The sequence below is a fragment of the Taudactylus pleione genome, unplaced genomic scaffold (genome assembly GCF_031769625.1).
Source record: "Taudactylus pleione unplaced genomic scaffold, aTauple2 ptg001056l, whole genome shotgun sequence".
Taxonomy (NCBI): domain Eukaryota; kingdom Metazoa; phylum Chordata; class Amphibia; order Anura; family Myobatrachidae; genus Taudactylus; species Taudactylus pleione.
Window position 1 is genome coordinate 1,990,182 of NW_028285457.1, and position 27,663 is coordinate 2,017,844.

Here is a 27,663-nt window from a genome sequence, read left to right on the forward strand (position 1 = left end):
TACTGTATGTATTATAATTTGTGCCCTAACATGTGGAAATGTGAACTGTAATAAACCTGAGTCACCAAGAGATGACTCCTATAACCCCCTCCTGTGAGGACCACGAGAACAATAAGTGCACTAAATACAAATGTGCTGAGTGTTATAATACATCGATCAGGAACAAAGAAATATTCAGAAGAAGCAGAAGTGAGATGATATCAGACTGTTCTCTTCCTGCCTCACCCTCTATAAATACCCTATGTGGAGTGTGGACATAAGGGAAGTGTCTCCCAAATACACAGCGCAGACAGAGTCATCTGCTAAATGAATAAAATCTCTATTATAAGCTTATGCCAAATCCTACAGTTATATCAGTTATACCTTCCCCCATAGCGCCCCCTCTCACAGCCCATCGTACACCTCTGAGGCTGCCCCAGGTGGGTCTGCGGTGAGGCAGGGAGAGGCAGCTTGTAGCTCTTGGGGTAACTGCGGTGTCTGCCTGATTAGGCTGCTTAGGGTTAGAGTTTTACCCTCTGAAATCCCATCATTCACTGGGTTCTAGACCCTATAAACCTGATTTCTTATCTCTGCTTGTGACAGCGATACAAAATTAGCTATCGCTAGAATGTATTATAAAACACGTGCGTCCCTGCGAGGTGTAGGAAGTAATGCGATTGCTAATGTGATAGTTTTATATCCTTGTTGGTCGAGCGGCCGCGCAACTGCGCACGTGTGACCCTCAGATCCTATTGACCGCTTTCCTGGTAAATGTTGCATAAAGCATCCGATAGGCTACAAGGGCGTTAGCTACCAGAGCAATGCTAAACTATCAAACCTACCAAGCTTCGGGATTCTTTGCTTTGTGGAGCTTGGTAAGTCTGACATTTTAGCAGCCCCTATAGAATCCTATAAGGGCTGATTTTACAGTCAGAAGTCGAGGACAGCAGCAGAACTCTGATGTGGTCCTTCCTATACGCATCCTGGAGATACTTAGTATTTGCAGGTGTTCCACAAATATTTTTTGAATTCCCCATTGTGAGACGCAAACCAACCATCGGAACCCAGGGATGGGATTTCAGCTACATAGACCACTATTGTCATCCAAGTGACTATTAATAACAGCGTTGAAGCCCATATACACTGTAGCACATCACAATCCACTCTTGACTGAGGCAGAATTGTAACACATAATAAACCGGGATAGATTTTCGCCCATCAGAGCATCAAGGATCTGCAGAGGCCCCTGTCACTGCGCATGTAGCATATGCCAGGTTCACTACAAGTCATTATCATCAGCCTGTACTAGAACTGCCCCATACTAGGTGAAAACAATGAGAAACAGCGCAGATATGCTGCATCAGCACTTTGCTAATGTGAGATTTCCCCGTCCCTCCCTAGAATCACCGGACCGCAGTGGTGGCTCCAGAAATTAGTCTGCAGCACATCCCGGAATGCAAATAGGGGAGCCACACCAACTGCCACTGAGTCCCGGCCGGTGATGTTTGTCAGCAGTTTGGGTGGCAGTTGGTGTGACTCCCCTATTTGACATTTGGACTATGCTGCATCAGCACTTTGCTAATGTGAGATTTCCCCGTCCCTCTCTAGAATCACCGGACCGCAGTGGTGGCTCCAGAAATTAGTCTGCAGCACATCCCGGAATGCAAATAGGGGAGCCACACCAACTGCCACTGAGTCCTGGCCGGTGATGTTTGCCAGCAGTTTGGGTGGCAGTTGGTGTGACTCCCCTATTTGACATTTGGACTATTCTGTAGCCCCACCTCTGCAGCCACCACTGGGTATAAGTGATGCAGATGTGCATGTCTCTGCATTCTCTTGCTGGTGTGCAATCATTATCTGAGCATGCATTGTGCAAAAGCACCTATTGATATGCTGCGCTAACGGGCATACAGGGGAATGCGTAAGCCCCATAGGGCCTGTATTATATTCATCTCATGGTGCAGGGTATCCGGACTATAGATACAGTGTTGGACTTGGGTATGAAGGGCCCACCAGGGGAATGCAGTGATTGGGGCCCATACTTAGAGGTGTGGCCAGCCTCCAAATTGGGTCTGGGCCCCTAAAATATATAGATATGGTAAATATTGCTAGTGAATGCATAATAATGTACGATTAATAACAGCAATACATTGTAGAAAATACACCAAAATCCTGTGCAATATAATACAAGTGCACAGACTGGAACTTGATCCCTAGAGGAGGGGATGGGCCCTCAGGCAGTGGGGCCTACCGGGGGTTTCCCCTGTACCCCTGTGGGCCAGTCCAACCCTGTATAGATAGACAGTTAAAAGGTCGACACTGTGTAGATAGAAACCAGAGGTTAGACAGGCAACAGGTCGACATGGACAAAAAGGTCAACACACAAAAAGTCGACATAGTCATAGTTGTGTATGTAGATGATTTGTTGCTTGCTGGGCAGGACAGAATAATAGCAAAGTGTGGATTTCAGTGGCCATTCCTGGGTGGCGTGGCAGACGTAGGTGCGGCGTTGATAGCGACTGCATTTAAAGACACACAGCCACTCACACTGGAGGACATAGTCAGATGGAGTCACTGCCATAGGGCTGCGCAAGTTTCAATGGCCGGTCCGATGACGCACGAAGATAGATTTCCGCAGACGCAAGATACTAAATGATGGTTGGATGGATTAGACAGGTTTGATAACCGAATTACCCAGACTGTTTTCCCACCACCTTCAGGCTGTGACCGATCATCGCTCAGTCCCAACCACTGACCAATCATTGTCCATGTCAGTCGTTTGGTCGGATGTTTTACACGATTGGTGAAGCAGCAGCAAACTGAGGGCTGGGAGATAGGCGAGAACTTTTTAGTCCCTATCCCTAGTAAAGCACAGCTCAAGAAGTGAACAACCCAAACTTTACGCCATCCATTCTGCCAGAGAGAAACTCTATGATGGGTTTAGTCTGTCAGCACGGATATCTCTCTCTCTTTCCTCTGTCTGCACCAGCCGCCCTGTGCCAACACTGGGGAACCCTCAGATGTAGAACCCTTTCTGATATGCTAGAAGGGAGGATCACTAGGAGAGGATTCTCCAACAGCAGTATGTGATTTACCAGCAGTTACTCTAGATGTAAAGGACGTACCTGAGATGCCACCTGAACGATGAAGACACAGAGGATGGTGAGACCGCCCAGCAGATGACTCGCACTGACTGCATCCATCTTCAAGCACCTGATTACATAAATAAATCAGTCATAAAAAAGGGAGAATGGCAACCTAGAGGACTATTTCAAATTGATGCTGCCCCATGTTTCTCACGCCCCCGTCCCTTACATAAGACCAGAGGTACTGTAGCAACTTGTTGGAGACAGAAATCTACTGTGACAGCAGAAATAATTGCTCTAATTCCAAAGAAATTATCGCGGGAAATCCATCCTTCCTGCGCTAAGTAACCTCCGTGGCGTGTACGACCCCAGAAGGGGGATAATTACAGATTTTTCCTTGTGTGTAGTTTATTATTTACTTTAATTCAGATAATGAATAGCAATATGTCAAGATATTCAGAAGTGTTCTCACCTCTTGAGATATCCAATAGGGAATGTCATGTGATAGACACCAAACAGAGGATTGTGTTTGCGACTCCTCTGCGATGTAACGTTTATTGTCATCCTGAGTGCTACACCAAGAGGAATATACTTATATTATTCTGCTATTATATCCCAGTGCATGCTATCTCCAGACCTCTGACCTTACCCAAAGAGTTCTCACCGGTTCCTGGCTTATATTATGTGCAATCTATTTTTATTATCAAGAAACTGTGGGCCTCATTTATCATTCCTAATGAGTGATAAAACTCGCTGTGTATGGTAAATGGTGCTCCAGCCAATCAGCTCCCAACTGTCATTTTTCAAACAGATGACAGTTAGGATCTGATTGGCTGTAGCACCATTTATCAAGTTCAAAGAGTTTTGTCACTCATTAGGAATGATAAAGCCCGTTGGTAAATGAGGCTCTGAGTTTAATACATGGGATCATTTCTCTATATTGTTTGGCAGTGATATGTTTTTTGTAAACAGTTGTTACCACTTTTACAGTACAGGTTGAGTCTCCCATATCCAAAATGCTTGGGACCAGGGGTATTTTGGATAACGGAATATTCCGTATTTTGGAATATTTGCATATCATAATGAAATATCTTGGGAATGGGGCCCAAGTATACACACAGGATGCATTTATGTGTTATATACACCTTATACACACAGCCTGCAGGTCATTTTATACAATATTTTCAATAATTTTGTGGCTCAAGCAAAGTTTGTGTACATACATGAAATTCATTTATGTTTCATATACACACAGCCTAAAGGTAATTTTATACAATATTTTTAATAATTTGTGCCTTAGACAAAGTTTGTGTACATTGACTCATCAAAAATCAAAGGTTTCATTTTCTCAGTCATGCCAAAATAATTCCGTATTTCGGAATATTCTGTATTTTGGAATATTTGGATATGGGAGACTCAACCTGTACTGTATTATACTACAATTTATCACATACAGGATATAGTTTCATAATTTGGAATTGAATCTCAAAACAAACATCCATGAAAGACACATTGATGGATACATTTATTGCTCATAGAGGTTTACTGTACTGTTCATTGAAGCGTCATTACCAATATAGGGCCTGATTCAGACCCACTCGCGAGCGGCTGTCCGCTCGCAAGTGGGTCGATGTTATGCACTGAGCATGCGCACGACGGAGGGAGCTCCGTCGTGCGCATGCGCCAGACGCGACGAGCGAAGGAAAGTCCTTCGCTCGTTGTGTCCGATCAAAGGGGGCGTGCTGTCAATGTTGATTGACAGCACGCCCCCTTTGGTGGGCGTGCCGGGGGCGTGCCTCCCTGACGGGGGCGTTCCCACGGGAACGCCTCCCATCAGAAGCCGGCCCACTGACATCACTAGTGATGTCAGTGGGAGTGATTTTGGCTCTGATAGAGCCAAAATCACTCCGGAGCTTGCGGTTGAAAAACCTCAACCGCAGGCTCCGGCTCGCAATTTCGATGGTCGCGATGGTCTCGCCCATCGCGGCCATCACAAAGCACGCTCGTATAGCCTGTGGGTGGTGACCCACAGCTATACGAGCGTCCAGGAGGACGCTCCATGAAAATGGAGCCCGGCCCTCATTCAGAGCGTGCGCTCTGCTCAGAGCGTACGGCTCTGAATGAGGGCCATAATGTTTTTTATCACCAAAACCTCTCTCTTGTATATATCTAACTATATTCTATCATCATATCTATCTTGTGTCTATCTATCTGTAATGTGAGTGTAGAAAATGGTTGCTGAGAGCCCTATTGTGTGTAGGGATTTTATAAATGTATCAGGCAATAGATAATGGTCAGACATTAGAAGGTGGTTTTGACAGAAAGAACCTAAGCAAAGGACAAAGGCCCTCATTCAGAGGCGGTCGCAAGAAGCGATCGCTCTCTCTGAATGAGGGCGGCCGCTTCTATTTTTTAGTGCGGCCCCCTGGTCGCTAGCTAGGCTGTGTGTTACCACCCACAGCTTAGCGACCGACCAGGTTGATGGTCGCGATGGTCAAGACCATCGTGACCATCGGTGCTTGCGACGAGACCCTAAGGTTGGGTTTCGGCAACTGCAAGCCCCAGGGAGCTTCCTGCTCTGATCGAGCAGGAATCTCCCCACTGACATCACTGCTGATGTCAGTGCGGATGCCCACAAAACGGCAGGCGTTCGCTTGGGAACGCCTCCGTTTGTGAAGCCACCCCCCCGCCCCGCCTACAAAACGGGGCGAGCTGTCGATCAACATCGACAGCCGGCCCTTTTGTAGTGAGCTCGGGAGCGAGAGAGTTTCTCTTTCACTCCTGGGCTTGCACACGCGAAGTGCTGGCACTGCGCATGCGCAGGGCCTTAACATCGACCTGTTGCGAGCGCTCAGCACTTGCGACCGGGTCTGAATGAGGTCCAAAGTTCTCTGTGGCCAGACATGCTTAATCCTGAGTCAACATGGTGTTACCTTCAGCTTACCTGTGTACATACACGATAAACACCCCTCATAAATAGTTGTTCCAACATTCATAATTGAGGCAACAGTGCCTCCTATTGTCTATTAATATTTATGCATATTTCCAAACATGACTTTTATAAATGCTTATGTATGAGCTTTCCTCCAATATAAGACGTTATTTTTTAGTATACAATCTGCCTATGCTCGATGTACGAGGTCCAGCTCCAAGCTGTTGGAGGGGGGCTCCCGGGAAACCATTTATGTTCTGAGTAGATGATCTGACAATCAAGTTAAGTGTTTATTATACTTTACTCTCTTTCTTTTACTTTGTAATAAATGTCTTTTTAACTGATATTTGTTGTGTGGCTTGATTAACGTCTTTGTATCCAAAGAATCTTATCTCGTTCCACCGAGAACACTAACTATGAAACTACAGTATCTCATATCTAGCTCTCTAAATGCACATGGCCTCTTCTGCCAACTGATTACTTCCTCCCACCTCCAAGATTTTGCCCGTGCTGCTCCCTGCCTCTGGAACTCTCTCTCCCTCTCCCCATCAGACTCTCCACAAATTTTGAAATGGCTCTCAAGACCCACAAAGTCTTCCAGTTCTAACACACTGCTACTTGCTCCTTGCTCCCTGTCCACCCCATCTGTGTCACATCTGTCTGTCTGCCCCACCCATTTAGAATGTAAGCTCTCACGAGCAGGGCCCTCTACCCTTTTGTGCTTATTTATACTGTCATCTACACCTTACTTGGGCACTTATCACCTAGTTGCTTAGGCCCTTTTGCTGATTTTAGTGTTATGATCACTAATGCAACAATGTCTATAAACCTTGTCCTACATTGTATTGTACTGTAATGGTGCATACACACGGTCAGATTTTTCTTCTGATCAGAACGATAACAATTTTAAAAATCGTTCATATCTGAAAGAAAAACTGACATCTGACCATCGGGAACGCTCATCGTTCATTGTTGCACAGATAACGATATCTGACATCTGATGTGTTTGCAGTCAGTATTGGACAATTTCCATTCATTTTAGTGCAGTCAAAAATCGTTTAATCGTTTGCAAATCTTTCATCTGACATATCTGACCGTGTGTATGCACCTTTAGTCACTTGTTCACTTATTTGTCTATATACGCTAACATACAAAGAGAAAAGTCTATTTGCGCTAATAAGACACTATGTATTATAAAAAAAAAAAAAGAATCAGGGAGTCTGATGTTCTATATATATATGAATTAGGGGTGAGCGGGTTCGGATTTCTGAAATCCGAACCCCCCCGAGCCCCCCCGATCCGAGTCCGATCCGAATCAGGCTCGACTTTTCCCGCCTGACTCGGATCTGAAATCGAGGCAAAACGTCATCATCCCGCCTTCTGAGTCTCGCGGGTTTTAGATCCTATATAAGGTACCCGCGTCTGCGCCATTTTCTCACTCGGCTGTGGACAGTGAAGAGGGAGGGTGGGAGTTAGGGCTGTGTAGTGTAGTGTAGTGTAGTGCTGCTGTTGTCCACTACTTCAAAGTCCATAGGGGCTGGCTGTGTTGTGCTGTGCTGCTGTTGTTAATAGGGGCTGTGTCCACTACTTCAAAGTCCATAGGGGCTGGCTGGACTGTGTTGTGCAGTCAGTTCTCCATAGGGGCTGTGTCCACTCCAAAGTCCTGTGCAGTGTCCCAGTCCTAAAGGGGTGCTGTAGTGTTGTCCAGGGGGTGCTCTGTCCATCAGGGGTGCTCCCCCCAAGTGCTAAAAAAATAATATATTTTCTGTGTTTGTGAATTGTGTGCGCAGTAGCCGCACGTGCATCAACAAAGTAGTGCCAAGCGTGCGCCTGTGTCATAAGTAAAGGGCCGGCTGGCTTGACCGTTAAAGGGTGCTGTAACCCCCGAAAGTACACTCCAGTCCAAACCAAAAAAAAAATTATTTTCTGTGTTTGTGAATTGTGTGCGCAGTAGCCGCACGTGCATCAACAAAGTAGTGCCAAGCGTGCGCCTGTGTCATAAGTAAAGGGCCGGCTGGCTTGACCGTTAAAGGGTGCTGTAACCCCCAAAGTACACTCCAGTCCAAACCAAAAAAAAAATTATTTTCTGTGTTTGTGAATTGTGTGCGCAGTAGCAGCACGTGCATCAACAAAGTAGTGCCAAGTGTGCGCCTGTGTCATAAGTAAAGGGCCGGCTGGCTTGACCGTTAAGGGTGCTGTAACCCCCGAAAGTACACTCCAGTCCAAACCAAAAAAAAAATTATTTTCTGTGTTTGTGAATTGTGTGCGCAGTAGCCGCACGTGCATCAACAAAGTAGTGCCAAGCGTGCGCCTGTGTCATAAGTAAAGGGCCGGCTGGCTTGACCGTTAAGGGTGCTGTAACCCCCGAAAGTACACTCCAGTCCAAACCAAAAAAAAAATATTTTCTGTGTTTGTGAATTGTGTGCGCAGTAGCCGCATGTGCATCAACAAAGTAGTGCCAAGCGTGCGCCTGTGTCATAAGTAAAGGGCCGGCTGGCTTGACCGTTAAAGGGTTCTGTAACCCCCAAAGTACACTCCAAACCAAAAAAATATATATTTTCTGTGTTTGTGACTTGTGTGCACTGTGGCTGCACGTGCATCAACAAAGGAGCAGCGCCAAGCGTGCGCCTGTGTCCCATAAGTAAAGAGCCGGCTGGCTCATTTCTTAAAGGGTGGTGTAACCCACAAAGTGCACTACTCTCCAGCAAAAATAAAAAAATATTTTCTGTGTTTGTGTGCGCTTTAGCCGCACGTATATATATCAATATAACATAAATGGAGGACCAAACTTTCTCCGATGAAAATAAAATAGGGAAAGATCAAGAACCACTTCCTCCTAGTGCTGTTGCTGCTGCTGGGAGTTGTTCATCATCCCAGAGAGGAAGTAGGAACATCACTACTTTTACTAGAAAATTGACCCTCCAACAGTCCCTAGCGATGAGGATGAAGTACGACAGCAGTCATCCTGAAGCAAAACGTATAACTGAGGCCTTGACTGCTATGTTGGTGTTAGACGTGCGTCCGGTATCCGACATTAGTGCAGTGGGATTTAGACAATTGATGGAGGTAGTGTGTCCTCGGTTCCAAATCCCGTCTAGATTCCACCTGCATCCTCAAAGCAGCAGCGACAAGCGTGCGTCTGTCTGTTAAAGGGTGGTGACACCCTCAAAGTGTGCTACACAAACAATTAAAATATTGTTCTTTTTTTTTCTGTCTTTGTGAAATGTGTGGGCTGTAGCCGCACCTGCATCCTTAAAGCAGCAGTGACAAGCGTGCGTCTGTCTGTTAAAGGGTGGTGACACCCTCACAGTGTGCTACACAAACAATTAAAATATTGTTCTTTTTTTTTCGGTCTTTGTGAAATGTGTGGGCTGTAGCCGCACCTGCATCCTTAAAGCAGCAGCGACAAGCGTGCGTCTGTCTGTTAAAGGGTGGTGTAACTCTCGAAGTGCTCCAAAAAATAAAAAACTATTTTTTTAATGTGTTTGTGACTTGTGTGCGATGTAGCCGCACTTGCATCCTCAAAGCAGCAGCGACAAGCGTGCGTCTGTCTGTTAAAGGGTGGTGACACCCTCAAAGTGTGCTACACAAACAATAAAAATATTCTTCTTTTTTCTGTCTTTGTGAATTGTGTGGGCTGTAGCCGCACCTGCATCCTTAAAGCAGCAGCGACAAGCGTGCGTCTGTCTGTTAAAGGGTGGTGACACCCTCAAAGTGTGCTACACAAACAATTAAAATATTGTTCTTTTTTCTGTCTTTGTGAATTGTGTGGGCTGTAGCCGCACCTGCATCCTTAAAGCAGCAGCGACAAGCGTGCGTCTGTCTGTTAAAGGGTGGTGACACCCTCAAAGTGTGCTACACAAACAATTAAAATATTGTTCTTTTTTTTCCGGTCTTTGTGAAATGTGTGGGCTGTAGCCGCACCTGCATCCTTAAAGCAGCAGCGACAAGCGTGCGTCTGTCTGTTAAAGGGTGGTGACACCCTCAAAGTGTGCTACACAAACAATAAAAATATTCTTCTTCTTTTTTCTGTCTATGTGAATTGTGTGGGCTGTAGCCGCACCTGCATCCTTAAAGCAGCAGCGACAAGCGTGCGTCTGTCTGTTAAAGGGTGGTGACACCCTCAAAGTGTGCTACACAAACAATTAAAATATTGTTCTTTTTTTTTCGGTCTTTGTGAAATGTGTGGGCTGTAGCTGCACCTGCATCCTTAAAGCAGCAGCGACAAGCGTGCGTCTGTCTGTTAAAGGGTGGTGACACCCTCAAAGTGTGCTACACAAACAATAAAAATATTCTTCTTCTTTTTTCTGTCTATGTGAATTGTGTGGGCTGTAGCCGCACCTGCATCCTTAAAGCAGCAGCAACAAGTGTGCGTCTGTCTGTTAAAGGGTGGTGACACCCACAAAGTGTTCTACACAAACAATTAAAATATTGTTCTTTTTTCTGTCTTTGTGAATTGTGTGGGCTGTAGCCGCACCTGCATCCTTAAAGCAGCAGCGACAAGCGTGCGTCTGTCTGTTAAAGGGTGGTGACAAAGGGTGGTGACACCCTCAAAGTGTGCTACACAAACAATTAAAATATTGTTCTTTTTTTTTCGGTCTTTGTGAAATGTGTGGGCTGTAGCCACACCTGCATCCTTAAAGCAGCAGCGACAAGCGTGCGTCTGTCTGTTAAAGGGTGGTGACACCCTCAAAGTGTGCTACACAAACAATAAAAATATTCTTCTTCTTTTTTCTGTCTTTGTGAATTGTGTGGGCTGTAGCCGCACTTGCATCCTCAAAGCAGCAGCGACAAGCGTGCGTCTGTCTGTTAAAGGGTGGTGTAACCCTCAAAGTGTGCTCCACAAACAATAAAAATATTCTTTTTTTTTTTCTGTCTTTGTGAATTGTGTGGGCTGTAGCCGCACTTGAATCCTCAAAGCAGCAGCGACAAGCGTGCGTCTGTCTGTTAAAGGATTACATCGGTGACAGTATCCAAGTAGGCATGTCAGACAGTCCGTACCTGTACTGGCAGGAAAAAGAAGCAATTTGGAGGTCCCTGTACAAACTGGCTCTATTTTACCTGAGTTGCCCCCCCTCCAGTGTGTACTCCGAAAGAGTGTTTAGTGCAGTCAGGAACCTTGTCAGCGAAAGGCGTAGGAGGTTGCTTCCACAAAATGTGGAGAAGATGATGTTCATAAAATGAATTATCAACTCTTCCAGGGAGACCAGCCTCCAGAACGTACAGAGGGACCTGTGGTTCCAGCAGGGACGAATTAATACTCTGTGAGGATGAGGATGTACACACTGAAGAGGGTGAGGAATCGGTGGATGAGGAGGATGAGGATGACATCTTGCCTCCGTAGAGCCAGTTTGTGCAGGGACAGATTAATTGCCAGCTTGTTTTGTGGGGGCCCAAACGAACCAATCATTTCAGCCACAGTTGTGTGGCAGACCCTGGCGCTGAAATGATTGGTTTGTTAAAGTGTGCATGTCCTGTTTATACAACATAAGGGTGGGTGGGAGGGCCCAAGGACAATTCCATCTTGCACCTCTTTTTTTTTCTTTGCATTATGTACAGTTTGGGGCCTAGTTTTTCAATGCCATCCTGTCTGCCACTGCAGTTTCACGCCTAGATGGGTCACGTGTTTGTGCCGCCCACTCGTGTCGCTTAGCATAGTCATCCAGCTACCTCGGTGCAACCTTTTGGACATAAAAACACTATTGTGAGGTGTGAGGTATTCAGAATAGACTGGAAATGAGTGGAAATTAAGGTTATTGAGGTTAATAATAGCATAGGAGCAGAAAAACCTACAAATTCTGTGATTTTAGCTGTTTTTATGCTTTTTTTCAAAAAAATACAGATCCAAAACACAAAACCCAGAACCCAAAACACGGAAGGGTGGTTTTGGCAAAACCAATCCAGATCCAAAACACGAAGAAAGATCCAGATCCAAAACCAAAACACAAAACACGAAAAGTGGCCGGTGCACACCCCTAATATGAATATATATATATATATATATATATATATATATATATGCAATGTATATTTATTCAGACTAGAATATAACTAGCCATTAATATTTAGACATAGAACACATACATAAATACCAACAAATGCTGCATCTAAAAATACATACAGCCAATAAAACAATATATTGATCACTATAATTCCATGGAGATCTCCAAGTCTAATATGTGAATGACACTGCTTTTTAAAAGGACTCAGGCCCTGATTCACACCCGGATGCTCTTTCAGAACGCTCGCTCAGAATCTGGGCGTTTTATTTTTTAAATTGGAGCCGGCCTCCTGGCCGCTCGCTAAGCTGTGGGTGACCACCCACAGCTTTTATGAGCGGCCAGGTGATGGTCGCGATGGTCTCAACCATCGGGCTTGCGAGGAGACCCTTGTGGTAGGGTCTCGTCTGCCGCAAGCCCCAGTGAGCTTCCGGCTCTAATAGAGCCGGAAGCTCACCACTGACATCACTCGTGATGTCAGTGGGGCCGCCCCCAAACAGCAGGCGTTCTTTCGGGAACGCCTCCGTTTGCACAGCCACCCCCCCTCCCCGCCTACACGGGGTGAGCTGTCAATCAATATCGACAGCCGCCCCACCTTGTAGTGAGCCCAAGAGCGACGGAGCTGCCGTTGCTCATGCCGGAGCCGGCGTGCGCATGCACAGTGAGGGACCATCAACCCGCCTGCGAGCACTGTGCGCACGCGAGCGGGTCTGAATTAGGCCCGCAGTCCATATAGTCATTAGATATCACTCCTGGTTTTAAGTCACAGATAAGAATGCAGATGGAAACATGAAAACTTGTATAATCACCACTCTCCACTAATGTTAGTAGTCAACGCTCAGTATACTTGGTGGGAATAGGCAGTCCTGAACACCTCCCGTTCTGTAAAGAGAGGTGCAGCGGCTGCAATTGCACGCCACCCGTGTATCCACCTGCGGGAGTCCGCCTAGACCACAGATGCTGACGCTGGAAGTAGACACCAATAGTCTCTATATTCCAGATGGTGTGGAGGATTCCCCAAGTGGACGGCGACAACAATAAAAAGTATATGGCAACCAGTCCCAGCAATGGCAAAGGAGCGAATGCACTAAGATATCGACTGTCCAGTCGTGCATTCGTGATGGGCTTTGTCCATCATTAATTAAACCTACACCTGTTTCTCAAATCAGTTGCTCTCATTTGAATGCATTCAGTACATATTACTATTGCATGAAGTGGAAAAAACACGCAATCACAATATAAATAAAACCACCATATTAAAAATATATATATATATATTAAATTAATATTCAATCGTATAAAAAGATCACTATTAATAAAAATAAAGATGGATAATAAAAAAGAAGAAAATTAGAAAAATATTATTATGTCTGCAACAACCAAAAAACTTTTCACAGATTAGAACTCATGACCTTGCACATACCAAACTGTCTCTCTACCATTTCACTATCTACCAACTGCGCTATGCTCAAGCTTCAAACCTGCGCTATAATCTATATCTTGCAGTACCTCAAAAACATAAAAGCAGGGGAGAAGGTCCCATTTTGTGGTTATTATAATTTAAAAAGAAACTTTCAATTAATATAATAATGATACTATAAAATGTCATATTGTGATTGCAATGTTTTTTCCAATTCATGCGATAGTAATATGTATGCATTCAAATGAGAGCAACTGAGTTGAGGAACAGGTGTAGGTTTAATTAATAATGGACACTGTGGATTTCAATTTATTAATCATCAATTATCTACGGGCTTTAAAAGGTCATGCAGACTGAATGGCAAATCACTCTTTGAAAAAGCTCCCTCTATACAGGAGTAAAACCGGTTATAGGACCCAAAGCCCTTCGTGAATGCACGACTGGACAATTGATATCTTAGTGCATTCGCTCCTTTGCAATTGTTGGGACTGGTTGCCATATACTTTTTATTGTGGTTGCCATCAGCTTGAGGATTCCTCCATACCATCTGGAATACAGAGACTACTGGTGTCTTCTTCCAGTGTCAGCATATGTGGTCCAGATGGACTCCCGCAGGTGGATATAGGTGGCGTGCAACCGCTGCACCTCTCTTTACAGCACGGGGGCTGTTCAGGACTGCCTATGCATATGCACAGCATATGGAGTGCTGATTACTAACATCAGTGGAGAGTGGTGATTATACTGGTTTTCATGTTTCCATTTGCATTCTTATCTGTGGCTTAAAGCCAGGAGTGATATTTTATGAATATATGAACTGAGTCCTTTTAAAAAGCACAGTCATTCATATATTAAACTTGGAGATCTCCATGGAATTATAGGCCCGTACTCAATTTGGGAGCGAAAAGTCCATGCTCCACATTGGAGTTTTTCTGGGGATAAGGTATCGGGCGCGAGCCCACTTTATCCCTGTATTCAATTTAAAATGAGCGAAAACGGGACCCGGCGAATTGGGATCTACGAAAAAAAACGGGAATTTTTGGGAAATAATTGTAGGACCCCCCTAAAGATGTCCAGACATGGGGGATCACTATGGGTACCCCCATTTTTGCCTGCAGAAGAAAGTTGGGTTTGTAAATAGTCACTGCAGGTGTTTTTTTTTTTCACGATGCAGAAGAGCTCTTATGGTACTTTTTTCATTTTTTTAAGTAGTCCCATCAAATTTGGGGTACATAAAAATATGTTAGTACCCATTTTCAAGTGCCTAAAGTCATTTAAAAAAAAATTCTGAAAAAATGCCCCTGCTGCAAATAGCCTATTCTAGAAAACACCTGGCGCATACTATCAGAATACCCCTGAACCTATTTCCCTATTTTTAAACACTGTTTCCCCTTTCTTTTGTGTGTTTTGTTTGTTTTTTTTCACCCCAAATTTTTATTTCATTTTTCTGCGGTGTCTCTCTTTTTTTTTTTTTTTTTTTTTTACAGGTCATTTTTAAATGACATTCTCAGGGGTGCAGGCTAAACCCCAATTCTGCACTTTTTTTCACCATGTAAAACATGGTAAAAGGTTATCCCCAGTTTTTTTTCGAACCTGCGAAAAGTCTTTGAAATTAAATATGCGATAAATTATAGCCGATTCCGACTTTTCGCAGCCTAATTGAATACCCCCCATAGTGATCATTATAGTTTTATTGGTTGTATGTATTTTTATATATAGCATTTGTTGGTATTTATGTATGTTATATGTCTAAATATTAATGTTTACATTATGGCTAGTTATATTCTAGTCTGAATAAATATACATTGCATATAAAATATATTAATAGATTTATGCGTTTAGTGAACATCAGACCCCCTGATTATTATTTTTTTTATAATGAATAGTGTCATATTAGCTCAAATAGACTTTCCTCTTTGTATGCTGTTACACCATATTTTGTGCTGGTATGTTTTCACAAGCACACATGTCATTTTGCTGCTATTAATTATGAATATTTTGGTCATTAGACTTAAAAAAAAAAAAAAAAAAAAAAAAGTGTGTACTTTTTTTTTTTCATTAGCGCCTAATCTTGTTTTAGTAATTTATATACTCTGTAAGGCACTGCGGAATACTTGTGGTGCCATATAAATAAAGGATAATAATGATTATATCTGTCTATCAATTTATAATCTTTCTATCATATATGTATCTATCAATCTCATTCTCTAAATTGCTAATGGCCAATCCAAAGTGACTGCCAGATGTCGTCATCGCTTCTTATTTGTACCCGGGCTGGAGCACCTGCAACTAATTTACCTCCTGACAGGTGCATATGTCTCTGTATAAGAAAAAATTGCGCAAACACCACATCCCTGTACTCAATGTTTGCACAATGCCTCCATACCCAAGCCCAAATATATCTGAATCTACAGTACATACATTATAGACATGAGAAATTTTTTTGAGAGCATGCCCAGTTAAAAAGATTTGCACAAAGAAAAATTCTCACACACAACAAGGGATACAACTGCTGGTGAGAAGGGGGGTATTGCCCATTGGGGATCTATAGCCACTGGCCAATAATATTTAAATAACCTCTGAAATAGATTTTATTTACCTATTAAGTTTTGGACAAAATATTTGTCAGTTATGTGATTAATGACCAAAGAGCTGGAATTCTGAAAGGTAAATTTGACTTTTTTTTTTTTTTTTTTTTGGTGTAGTTTTCAATTATAATAAATACAGTATTGCTACAAATTACTCACATATAGGAAACACTGCCTTACAAAATATATTGGAGGATGATAGTATAAATTAAACCACATCCCGTCTTCATTTTCTTTTTTATTTCCTTTTACATTACATTTTTTTTTTTTTTTAATCAAAGTTATTTAATAAAAATATCAAAATAAAAGTTTTAAAAATATGATCAATGAATGTTTCAGATTTATATATAATAAAATAAAAGCCTTTCAATATTCCTTCAGTAGTGACTTATACTTCTGTACTTTCATGTTTTTGAGCACATAAAAAACTCTTATTTACCTCTATTTGTAATTTTGTTACATATTGCACAAAGCTGTCTGGAAAATATTTAATTACTCAGTCAATTAGTTCCAGGAGCAGTGGAGCTTGCAATCTAAACTCTCTAACAGTCACCAGTATTTTTTGTTTCTTGGACTTTTGGATTAAACAAAAAAAAAACACAGAAAAAGAACATATAAACTCCACACATATAGTGCCTTTGTTAGAATGGAACCCAATAGTAATGCTAACCATTGATCCATCCTATATATAATAGTGAACACTGTGCTACCATGTTATACAATATTGTATAAAAATATAGAAACATTATAAAATGTGTAGGCACCATGCAGATTACTGCGCGCAGCATCACCTACCAGACGTACAGGCTCTCCTGTGCGGGGACCAGCCTCTCTGATTGCTGTCTGTATGAGAAGCTGAGATTCTGGAACTGAGCCCTGAAGGCTGCAGCTGTGCAGAGATGTTTTGTGAGAGGCGTCCTCATTTGGTGCTTTCAGTTTTGAAATTATTAATAAGCTGCGTGAAAACTAGCAAAAAGAAAATGAGAACAGCGCTGCATTCAATAGTCTACAGTTTATATAATGCAATAGCCGTGTCATGAAATAACAATATTTAATAGTGACACAATAAAACACAATCACAAAAATGCACATACATTAAAACTTAAATGTAAATAAAAAAATACATGTACATTACAAGTGCGTGTGTAGAATTGTAGTTATCCTCTATGGTATTGGTTTAGACATATTATCATAATATTGCCCCCCATCCCTAGGAACTTTCCTTATGTGTTATGCCGATTGTCTCGTCATGTATTGTTCAATATAAAAAAAAGTGCATCACAATAGCGCTAAAATGGGTTGCAAAAATCGGTCCAGAGTAAACTAGTCACAACAAATAACAGAGTCTTAAGGGTAAATTTACTGAGATGGGAGTTCTGTTTAAGAAGTGATGTTGCCCATAGCAACAATCAGATTCCAGGTATTATCTTCTAGAAAATGCTAGATAAATGAGAAGTAGCATCTGGTTGCCATGGGCAACATCACTTCTTAAATAGAACTCCCATCTTAGTAAATTTACCCCTTACATTTCAAATCAAAGAAGTCTGTTTTCTAGTCCACTTTTTATAATGTGTATTCAATCCAGCATACAGTATACACTCCTGCTTAAATATCCAAGGAGTTTCAGGACCTATGTCTAACCATTTGATGTGGTGTTTGTCACGTGAAAAACATAAGCAGAAAAACAATCGCCACAATAGTGTAATCTCAAAAGGAAAAGATATAACAATTTATTTCCACATTACACTCACATTTTATACATAAAAAACAGGCATATCACCACTTTATTGTGTTTGTCTGTCTTCCCATCAAGGATTCCTGCTGGGCTTTCCCACTTCACCTGTCTCTGCTGATGGTAAAGGGTAACGTGTTCTGGGTACCGCAACCAGAATCCGCATAGACCTAGTTTAGGTAGTCCTTCCAGCAGCGTCCCCTGGGGTCTGGTGACTGGTTTACTCTGGGCCGATATATGCAACCCAATTTAGCGCTATTGTGATTCACTTTTTATATATGCACGTTTATTGGAATAACTGTGAAGGTTCCTTGTTTTCACAAGCTGCTTTGTGAGGGTGACTGCACAACTATGTAGGTCAACTGTTCTTTTTTTTTTTTGTATGTATCGTTCAATATTTAGTTCTTTTGCCTACAAATGTGTCTATTTTAGTAATAGTTTCATTATTGAATGTACCTGACTCTGAGGAATATTTAATGTTTTTCTCCTTATTTTTCCATGTAAGGTTATTGAAGGTTTGTAATTTTCTTCCTGGGGAAATTGGAAATTTTTTAGCTTTACAGGAGGACAGTATCACGGGCACATGGGTAAGGACATTATGCTTTCAAGAACATTGATATGGGACGTAATCAATACCGTTGGCTGGTCAGAGGGTCTCTAAATGTCTTTTATAGTGCTTGATTGTTATGATTCTGAATAAACCTTGTGTACTAATTGTCAGATATCTTATGTTTTTCTTATATATCTTTTATGAGAAAAATTCCAAAAAATATATTATGGAAAAAGAAAAGAAGTGCGTGTGTAGAAAATAATGGAACTCTAGAAAAAAAAAAAGTGCAAGCCTGGGCAATCCTAAATAAATGTCAGGTAATGAGATTAACAAGCTCAGATGGAATAAAACATAGCTGTTATGCAATTATTTGCTGCAAGATTAATATAAGTTAATGTGGTTAAATACAGATAAACAGCATTTATGTCACCAATCGTAGTGATGCAGTATGGTTCACTATGTAGTGAGCTATAAACCAGCAAGGTGTTTTGTAAAGTGCAGAGCTTGTAGCAGGGAGCAGCACTGATTGATCAGCCACCATTACTCCAGCTGGCTGTGGGCACATGAGTCAGCCAGAGCCGTAATACCGGGGTCTTCCCAAATGGTGGCGGCTTGTGCATTAGGTACATCTGATAATCCGGTTTGTTCTTTCCTTGCATCACACCCATTACCAGTACATGCTATCGATTCCTGCCTGTCTATAGCTTCTAAAATTGTCGCTATTTAGCATTGTGAGTTGCACAAGAAATAAATGCTTTCAGACTCTGAGCTTGGTTCCAAAGCACAAAAGTTATTATTCAATATAAAAACAGATGGTTACACGCTGTGATCTAAGTACAATTAGCGCAAATAAATCATACAGACCCAAGGTACAGTTGTTACATACGCATGCGCTCTGGACCCAGATACCGGCATCAAGTAGAAACCTCCGTCAAGCAGCAGACTGAGCATCCAGGTTTTGAGAGCCCACATATATACTCTTACAGAGATAGGCAATACAATAGAACAGTTTGGCATGAATCCATTGGTTCTCCTTCCTGGTTCTTCTGTTACAGTACAGTTCATAGGTCAATTCATGTGGACACAACCAGCCTCCAACAGCTTTGTGTCCTTTTTCCTGCTGCATAATAAATCTCAGCTGGCTACATTACAGAGTACATTTTAATGTTTAACTCTCTATAGTTCATAGTTTGCAGACACATGTTGCGATCTTCTCACCGGAAATCTGCAAAGACACAGTGAATCAGTACAACACCAAACACGGTATCCTTACCATGTACTATACCATAGATATCAAATTACATTTATTTCACAACATTAATAATACTGAATAAAGCCTTGGATATTACACTTTAATACTAGGAAACCTTTCATGTAAGTGTGCAGTGTGTTGGGGAATTGGGCAAAGATGCTAGTTAGCGCTGTGCGATTACGTGTTTGTGGAGTGCACCATGGTACGTGTTTTGCAGGGTTGATCATTTTATATTAGTGACTGTCTGTATTTATGTGGTGAGGACTTTTAACTTCTTTCTATTGCGTGGGAATCGCACGATGCTAAATAATAGCATCGCCGTATGTACTTATAATGGGCAAGATTCACTAAAATGGCGCTGGGTGGCCAGTCGCAAAATGGTGTCTCATTGCCATTTGTAAAATGGCGTCGTGCAGATTTAATTTTAAACCGATCCTGTCTCAGCCAATTATCCAGCTTCGACAGTCCACCCTTTGATAGCAAACAACATGCTGTCATACTCTCATTTTAAAATTAATTTAGGCTTACATTATGGCATATTATTTAATGTTATATCATGGGATGGCACAAGGTGGTTCTTAAACCATCAATAATGTGTCTCTGGGAGGGACATAAGACTACCCTTATATGCACACCGCGGATCTGGAAGATCATGGAAAGATGTGGGGATGCATCAATCCTATAAAGGAAGTCTTGAAGGGGAATAGGGACTTACATTATTTTAAGATGTTTTAAAGTAAAATTTTACTAACACATTTCATGTATGTCTAAATATTATACATCATATGATGGTACCTTCTAGTTCAGGGTTGTAATGCAGTCCTACATTTACCTCAGTATTCATATTGCTACTTCTAACCACCATCATAATCTCATTACTTTGATTTACCTTATCTTTACATTTTCCACATTTCAACACAGTAGGAACACACCGGACGCATAAGCCAATTACTATGATGACAACCAATATAAGGATCAGGAGTTTACCTATACTCGCAATCATTTCCTGGACCCACTCTCCATGAAACCCATTCCTCTACCTTATCCTCTACTTCAGCCACTGAAGCATTATGGTTCTTCCGAAATTCCCATTTCAGCTGCAGAATTTCATCCATCCTCCGGTCTATCACCTCCTTGGGGTCACTTGTATCGTTGGTAATGTAAGTGCAACACTTTACTCCAAATTGGGTGGCCAAAGTTATGCAATACCCCCCTGTGACAGCTGTTAAATAATTTAACACTAGTCTATGTTGTACCAGTTCTTTCTTGTAAGCTTGCATCTCTCTACCTGTATATCTAAATGTGTCATCATACATCTCGGTGATATTATCTATTAATTTAGCAAGATCTTGGATGTATCTAAAATTTAGTGTACCCCGAGCGATCCTGGTGGGATCCAATGCTACCAAAACTTGAAAGCCAGTTGTCTCACTAATTAACTTTGAGGCTTTATGCACGTCACCAGGTATCATATTTATTTTGTCTCGGTGTTCGTACTGTGTGTGAAGATATGGTGATGGTGTGTTTTTATGAATACCAAGCATTTCACCATGTGTAAGGGTCATAACCTCTGGGACTACTCTTCCCAGGTAACGCAAACCTTCAGAACTCTGAGAGAGCCACTTATACGCTTTTCTACCACATATAAAATATACATCATCGGGGAGAACATAAGGGATAGTAAACATCAGTAACCCACAAATTTCCCTTGCAAGTGATCCTACTTCCGGTTCTCCCATTTGGCTCATACAAGTATCTTGGCAAAATGGGGGTCATTCAGACCCGGTCGCAAGTGCTGAGCACTCACAACCGGGTCGATGTTCCCCCACTGGGCATGCGCACATCGAAGCCGGCTCCGATGTGCCCATTGCGAGAAGGCTAGCGACGGGCGCTCCGTCGCTAGGGGTCTTGCAACAAAGGGGGCGAGCTGTCGATGGTGAGTGACAGCTCGCCCCATTTGGGAGGTGGGCAGGGGGCATGGCCGGCCAAACAGAGGTGTTCCCAAAGGAACGCCTGCCGTTTTGTGGGCGGCCCCACTGACATCAACAGTGATGTCAGTGGGGAGCTTCCTACTCGATCAGAGCAGGAAGCTCCCTGGGGCTTGCGATTGCCGAGACCCAACCTTAGGGTCTCGTCGCAAGCCCTGATGGTCTTGACCATTGAGACCATCACCCTGGTCGGTCGCTAGAGCTGTGGGTGGTAACCCACAGCTTAGCGATCGACCAAGAGGCGGCACTACAAGATGCAAGTGGCCATCCTCATTCAGAGCGACCGCTTGCATCTAACGACCGCCTCTGAATGAGACCCAATATCCTTCTGGTACCTTACCAATCATTTCTTTGATGTTACTTAATGTATATTTATACCGGAAATGTCTTCCACCTGACCTAATTGTGCATAACAGTTCATAATTCATAGGCTCATGGTCAGCTCTTAGAGAGAAGGTCATCATCTGGTTATTACCCGTCACCTCCCAACTTCCTGGGTCATTGGAGTTGGTGATGTTTAAACATAAAAGTGATTTATCTACTTGGTTCTGGTGGAGTTTAAAATGAGGTGGGTTGGACTTAAGAAATTTTTCAGCCAGTGCATGCCCTCTTTGTGATTAGAAAATTTCATAGACATTCAATGGGAATGGCACTAATCCTACATTATGTTGTCCTTGGGGCACGTGAGAGCACACCCAACAGTCGGTTTGGTTTAGAATTTTGCCCACCATGGTATGATAATCCTCTAAAAGATACCCACCCCAATACTGGTTATACTTGGGTTGGCACTGTTGGATGCATCTCTCATCGACTACGGACCCACAGAACTCACACATACAATAATCCTCAGACGATAGACCTTCACACTGTCTCCGAGTATCCTGAATAGCAGATCTCTTAACAATTACTGTACTGGGTTTGGTCAGATACCGCCCTTGTAGGTTTAGCACTCCGTCTCCCGACTCCATTTCATTGATATCACCATCAACTCCCCTCTCCGTCCTCTGTCCCCTGTCACAGAAACCAGAGATCCCGAAACAACCCAAGATAATGAGGACTCTGGGAGAAAACACAAAGATAACCACAGCTTGGCTTGCGGTCGGTAGTTGGTGTCAAGTCTACTATTAATACCCATCAGCTTACACATATTTTGAAAAACATCACCTGTGACATGAGTACCCCTATCACTTTCAATAATTTTAGGGATACCGTATCTGCATACAAACTCCTGAACAATTTTCTTGTCAGTAAACGCAGCAGTATTAGTGGCAGCTGGGTAGGCCTCAACCCAAATAGAAAACACATCAGTGCACACTAATACATACTTGAGATTCCTGCAGGGTGGTAATTGGATGAAATCAATTTGTATTACCTGGAAAGGTCCATCAGTCGGAGGAATGTGGGATGGTTCGGTAGGGATTGTTTTCCCAATGTTTTTCCTCAAACAGGTCAGACAGGACATGGCTCTCTTTTCCGCTTGAGAAGAAAAACCCGGTGCACACCAGTATGCTCTCACCAATTTGCACATACCTTGCTTTCCCAAATGAGTCAGACCGTGCGCTGCCTCAGCCAGGCTTGGGTAGTATGCCTTGGGAGCCACTGGCTTACCTTGTCCGTCTTTCCAGAGTCCAGAGGACTCTTGCCCACATCCCTTGGACCTCCAGACAGCCTTTTCCTGAATGGAACACAAATTTTGCATCTCAATTAATTTCAGCTTGTCAATCGTTTGAAAAGTCATCATTTGTTCAGTTGGTACATTCATTTTTAACCCTGCTGCCCATTTTGCAGCTTTGTCTGCCCTGTTGTTGCCCAGTGACACCGGATCGTCCTCACATGTATGGGCTTTACCGCCACTGTCTTAGGCAATTGGATTGCTGTCAATAGTCCTTTTATATGTCTGGAATGTGCAATTGGTGTGCCTGCTGCTGTCATAAACTTTCTCAGACGCCATAGAGCGCCAAAATCGTGTACTATCCAGAAGGCGTACCTAGAGTCAGTGTAAATATTAGCAGATTTACCTTCCGCTAACTCACACGCTCTCTTTAGTGCCACCAGTTCCCGAGTGTGGTGGGCCTAAAGGTTCGGCTTCTATAACGTCCTCGTCATTTACCACAGCATAACCTGTCCATAACTCTCCTGTGTCAGTCTGTCTATGACAACTCCCATCTGTGTAAAATGTCACATCTACATGTATCCCGTATGTCAGTTCTTGCAGTAAAGGTCTGATTCAGATATTCCATACAATCATGTGCATCAATATACCTGCAGAACTCACCTTCCGCCAGCTCACTTCTCTCCACCCTTTGTGCATCCTGAGGCACATATGGTAAATAAATACGTAGCTGGATTTAACGTACTGCACCTTTTGATGGTGATGTTTGCAGGTGCTAGTAAAGCTAGTTCCCATTTTATGAATCTAGCTGAGGAGACATGTCTGGTTTGGGCAGAGTTCAGCAAAGCAGATACAGCATGGGGAGTATAAAAAAAATCATATCATGCCTAATACTACATCCTCACTCTTACTGACCAATAGAGCAGTTGCTGTTACACTTCTTAAACACGTTGGGAGTGATCTTGCCACAGTGTCCAATTGTGCACTGTAGTATGCTACGGGCCTACTGGCATCAGGGGCGTATCTACCCATTGGCCAGGTTGGCCCTCGCCAGGGGCACCGACCAAAGGGGGGGCGCCGTCCGACAGTGCCACCAGCAGCCAAGGGGTGGACAAGTCCCCCGGCCCCACAAGTGTAGGGCAGACCGCAGTGATAGCGGTCTGCCCTACACAGTTTGCAAACATGCAGCCGCCAGTGGTGGCTGTGTGTTTGTAATAGCAGCCAGCTAATGAGTCAGACAGACTCTCATTTGCTGCTGCATCGTCCGCGGAGGGAGCCGGCTGGAGCTCACTAATGAGCTCTGTGTGCCGGCTCCCCCCGCAGCATGTGATGGGAGAGACGTCATGATGTATAACATCTCTCCCATGCAGGAGAAGAGCATTCGGGACTCTGACTGGGCAGCAGCAGTCGCGTCAGGAGCGGGGATCAGGTAAGTTGTTTTTTTTTTTTCTGTGTGTGTGTGTAGGGGGGCACTGAAATAGGGAGTGGCTGCTACTGGGGGCAATTTATGGGGGGGCGCTACTGGGAGCTCGGTATAGGGGTGGCCACTACTGGGAGCACTCTATAGGGGTGGCCACTACTGGGGGCACTGAAATAGGGGGTGGCCACTACTGGGGGCACTTTATGGGGGGTGCCTGCTACTGGGGGCTCTGTATAGGGGTGGCCACTACAGGGGGCACTGTATAGGGGTGGCCGGCCACTACTGGGGGCAATTTAGGGGGGTTGCCACTACTGGTGGCACTGTATAGGGGGGACTACTACTGGGGCACTGTATAGGGGGGACTACTACTGGGGTCAATGCCTCATAGGGGGGACTACAACTGGGGTCTACTACTGGGGGCACTGTATAGGTGGGACTACTGGGGGCAATGCAGCATAGGGGGATTGCTACTGGAGGGTTACTACTGGGGGCACTGCAAGGGGGAGGCGCCAGTCCATTACATTGCCAGGGGCGCTTGGATCCCTAGATACACCCCTGACTGGCATCACCATGTTTTTGTGTGAGGACACCTGCTGCACAACAGTCAGCTTCCGTACAATACAAATCAAAAGGTTTTTCGTAATCAGGTATTCCCAATGCAGGTGCTCTTGTCAGACTATCCTTCAGATTAAGGAAAGCCTGCTCTGATTCCTCTGTGTGTATGACACGATCGGGCTTTGAGGAAGAGACTAAGGGCCTCATTTAGAGGTGGTCGGAGGATGCAAGCGGTCACTCAGAAACTGGGCGGCCACTTGCATCCTGACCACCCGCCTCTGTTGCGGTCATTAGGCTGTGGGTTAACACCCACAGCTCTAATGACTGCTCGGGTGATGGTCGCGATGGTCAGAGACCATCACGACCATCCGGGCTTAAGACGAGACCCTAGGGTAGGGTCTCCCTTGTCGTAAGCCCCGGAGAGCTTCTGGCTCTGTCTGAGCCGGAAGCTCTCCACTGACATCACTAGTGATGTCAGTGGGGCCTCCCCCAAATGGTAGGCGTTCCCATGGGAACGCCTCCGTTTGGGATGCCACCCCCCCGGCCCGCCTTCCAAACGGGGCGAGCTGTCAATCAACATCAACAGCTCGCCCCCTTTGGATCGAGACCCGATACGACCGGCGCTGTCGGTCGTAGCGGGTCTCACGCGTGCGCACGACGGTGCCGGCGCCATCATGCACATGCTCTGTGGGGGGCCATCGACCCGGTCCGAGCGCATCGGCGCTAACAACCGGGTCTGAATGACCCCCTAAGTCCTGTAATGGCAAGGCCAAAATAGAAAAACCTGGGATCCACATTCTGCAGTATCCACACATTCCCAAGAAGGTACGAATTTGCTGTTGATTTTGCGGCAGTGTCATGGTCTGTATGTCATTTATTCTGTCATTTGTCAGATGTTGTAACCCCTGGGTTAGGCAATGTCCCAAGTATTTAACCCTGGGCTAGCATGGCTGTAGTTTGTCCTTAGCAACCTTGTGTCCTGTTTGTGAGAGATGAAGCAATAACAGTTTAGTATCATTTAAACATGACATAAACGAATCAGAACGTAACAGTAAATTGTCCACATATTGAATTAGAACAGATCCATTGGCAGGTTGAAAGGATTGTAAACAGTCGTGTTAGGCCTGGGAGAAGATACTGGGGCTGTTTATGAAACCCTGGGGCAATCGTGTCCATGTGTATTGTACACCCCTGTATGTAAAAGCGAATAGGTATTGACAGTCAGGATGAAGAGGTACAGATAAGAAAGCAGAACAGAGGTCAATGACAGTAAATTTGGTTGCATTTGGTGGGATCTGCGTAAGAATGACAGCTGGATTTGGCACTATGGGAAATTGGCTCTCTACTACCTTATTAACTCCTCTAAGGTCTTGTACCAGCCTATAACCCCTCCCACCACTTTTCTTCACAGGAAAGATGGGACTGTTGGCTACACTTGCTGTACAGACTAAAATTCCCTGCTGTAATAATCGCTCAATTATGGGATAAACCCCTAACTCTACCTCCTGTTTTAATTGGTACTGGGGAATTTTTGGAGCTTGCCTACTGCTTTTTAGATTTACCATTACGGGAGCTACGTTTGCCATTAATCCAGTGTCCTGTCCATCTTTGGTCCAAAGTGAGTCTGGAATTTGGGATAACATTTGATCTACCTGAGATGGATTTTACCTGAACCGGTAGAGTGATACATTATCCTTTGGGGAGCGTTCAACATATCCCTCACCTCATGCGCAACTCTCTCTGGGATATCTAGAAATATACCATCAGGGGTACAATATATGACACATCCCATCTTACATAACAAATCCCTTCCCAGTAGGATTGTAGGAGCTGCTGCTGCCAGGAGGAAAGAATGCCTGGTATGCAATGGCCCGATAGTAACCTCTGTGGATTTGGTTAAAGGATAATGTTGCACTTTACCCGTTACACCCATTTTTGGTACTGTCTCGCTGGTCACCTATAAAGTAGTGGGACATTTTATCACTGATCTGGTCGCCCCTGTGTCTACAAGAAAAGGATGTTTAGTACCAGCTACATCAACCATTACCACCGGTTCTTCCCTAGTACTTCCCGTTAACCTGACTATCTGTAGACTACATGTATGACCTGACCCCTAGCGTTGACTCTCACCCTCCAATACAGCATTCAAGGCCACAATTGGAGGTGGTGACTGTTGGAAATTTCCTGTACTCTGTGTATATCCTTTAGGTGGATATCCAGGTACTCCCTGGTTAGGGGGTCCTACCTTCTTCACCCTACAGTTCCTACTTACATGTCCCACTTGGTTGCAGTTAAAGCACCTTCGTGAGAGGGGTGGGTGAAAGAGTTGCTGTGTGGGTTGAGCAGTAGAGAAAGATTGTGGGTGTGGATAGGGATTTTTAGGGTAGTATGGTGGCTGTGGATAGTATGGGTTTTGTGGCTGTGTGAGATAAGTGGGGCAGGGCTGTGTTTGAGGTGGTGCAGGATTGGTGAGGACGTGTAGCTGTGCAGGTGTGTCTGGTGGCTGTGATTTACATTCATTCCTTCTAGAGCTTGAAGACTAACAGCCATTAG

At 43.9% G+C, this 27,663-nt stretch overlaps 1 protein-coding gene across 1 annotated transcript in view; it reads right to left on the reverse strand.

Moving 5' to 3' along the window:
* The window catches only part of LOC148453947 (ecto-ADP-ribosyltransferase 5-like), a 362,221-nt gene extending 345,368 nt beyond the window's left edge, over positions 1 to 16,853 (reverse strand). Inside the window, exons 1-2 of the mRNA XM_088461462.1 lie at positions 16,797 to 16,853; positions 3,105 to 3,192 (exon numbers count right to left, since the gene is read on the reverse strand). Coding sequence (XP_088317588.1) covers positions 3,105 to 3,182 — 78 coding nt within the window. The 5' untranslated portion in view covers positions 3,183 to 3,192; positions 16,797 to 16,853. The remainder of the gene's footprint in view (positions 1 to 3,104; positions 3,193 to 16,796) is intronic.
* Between the last annotated feature and the right edge of the window lie 10,810 nt (positions 16,854 to 27,663).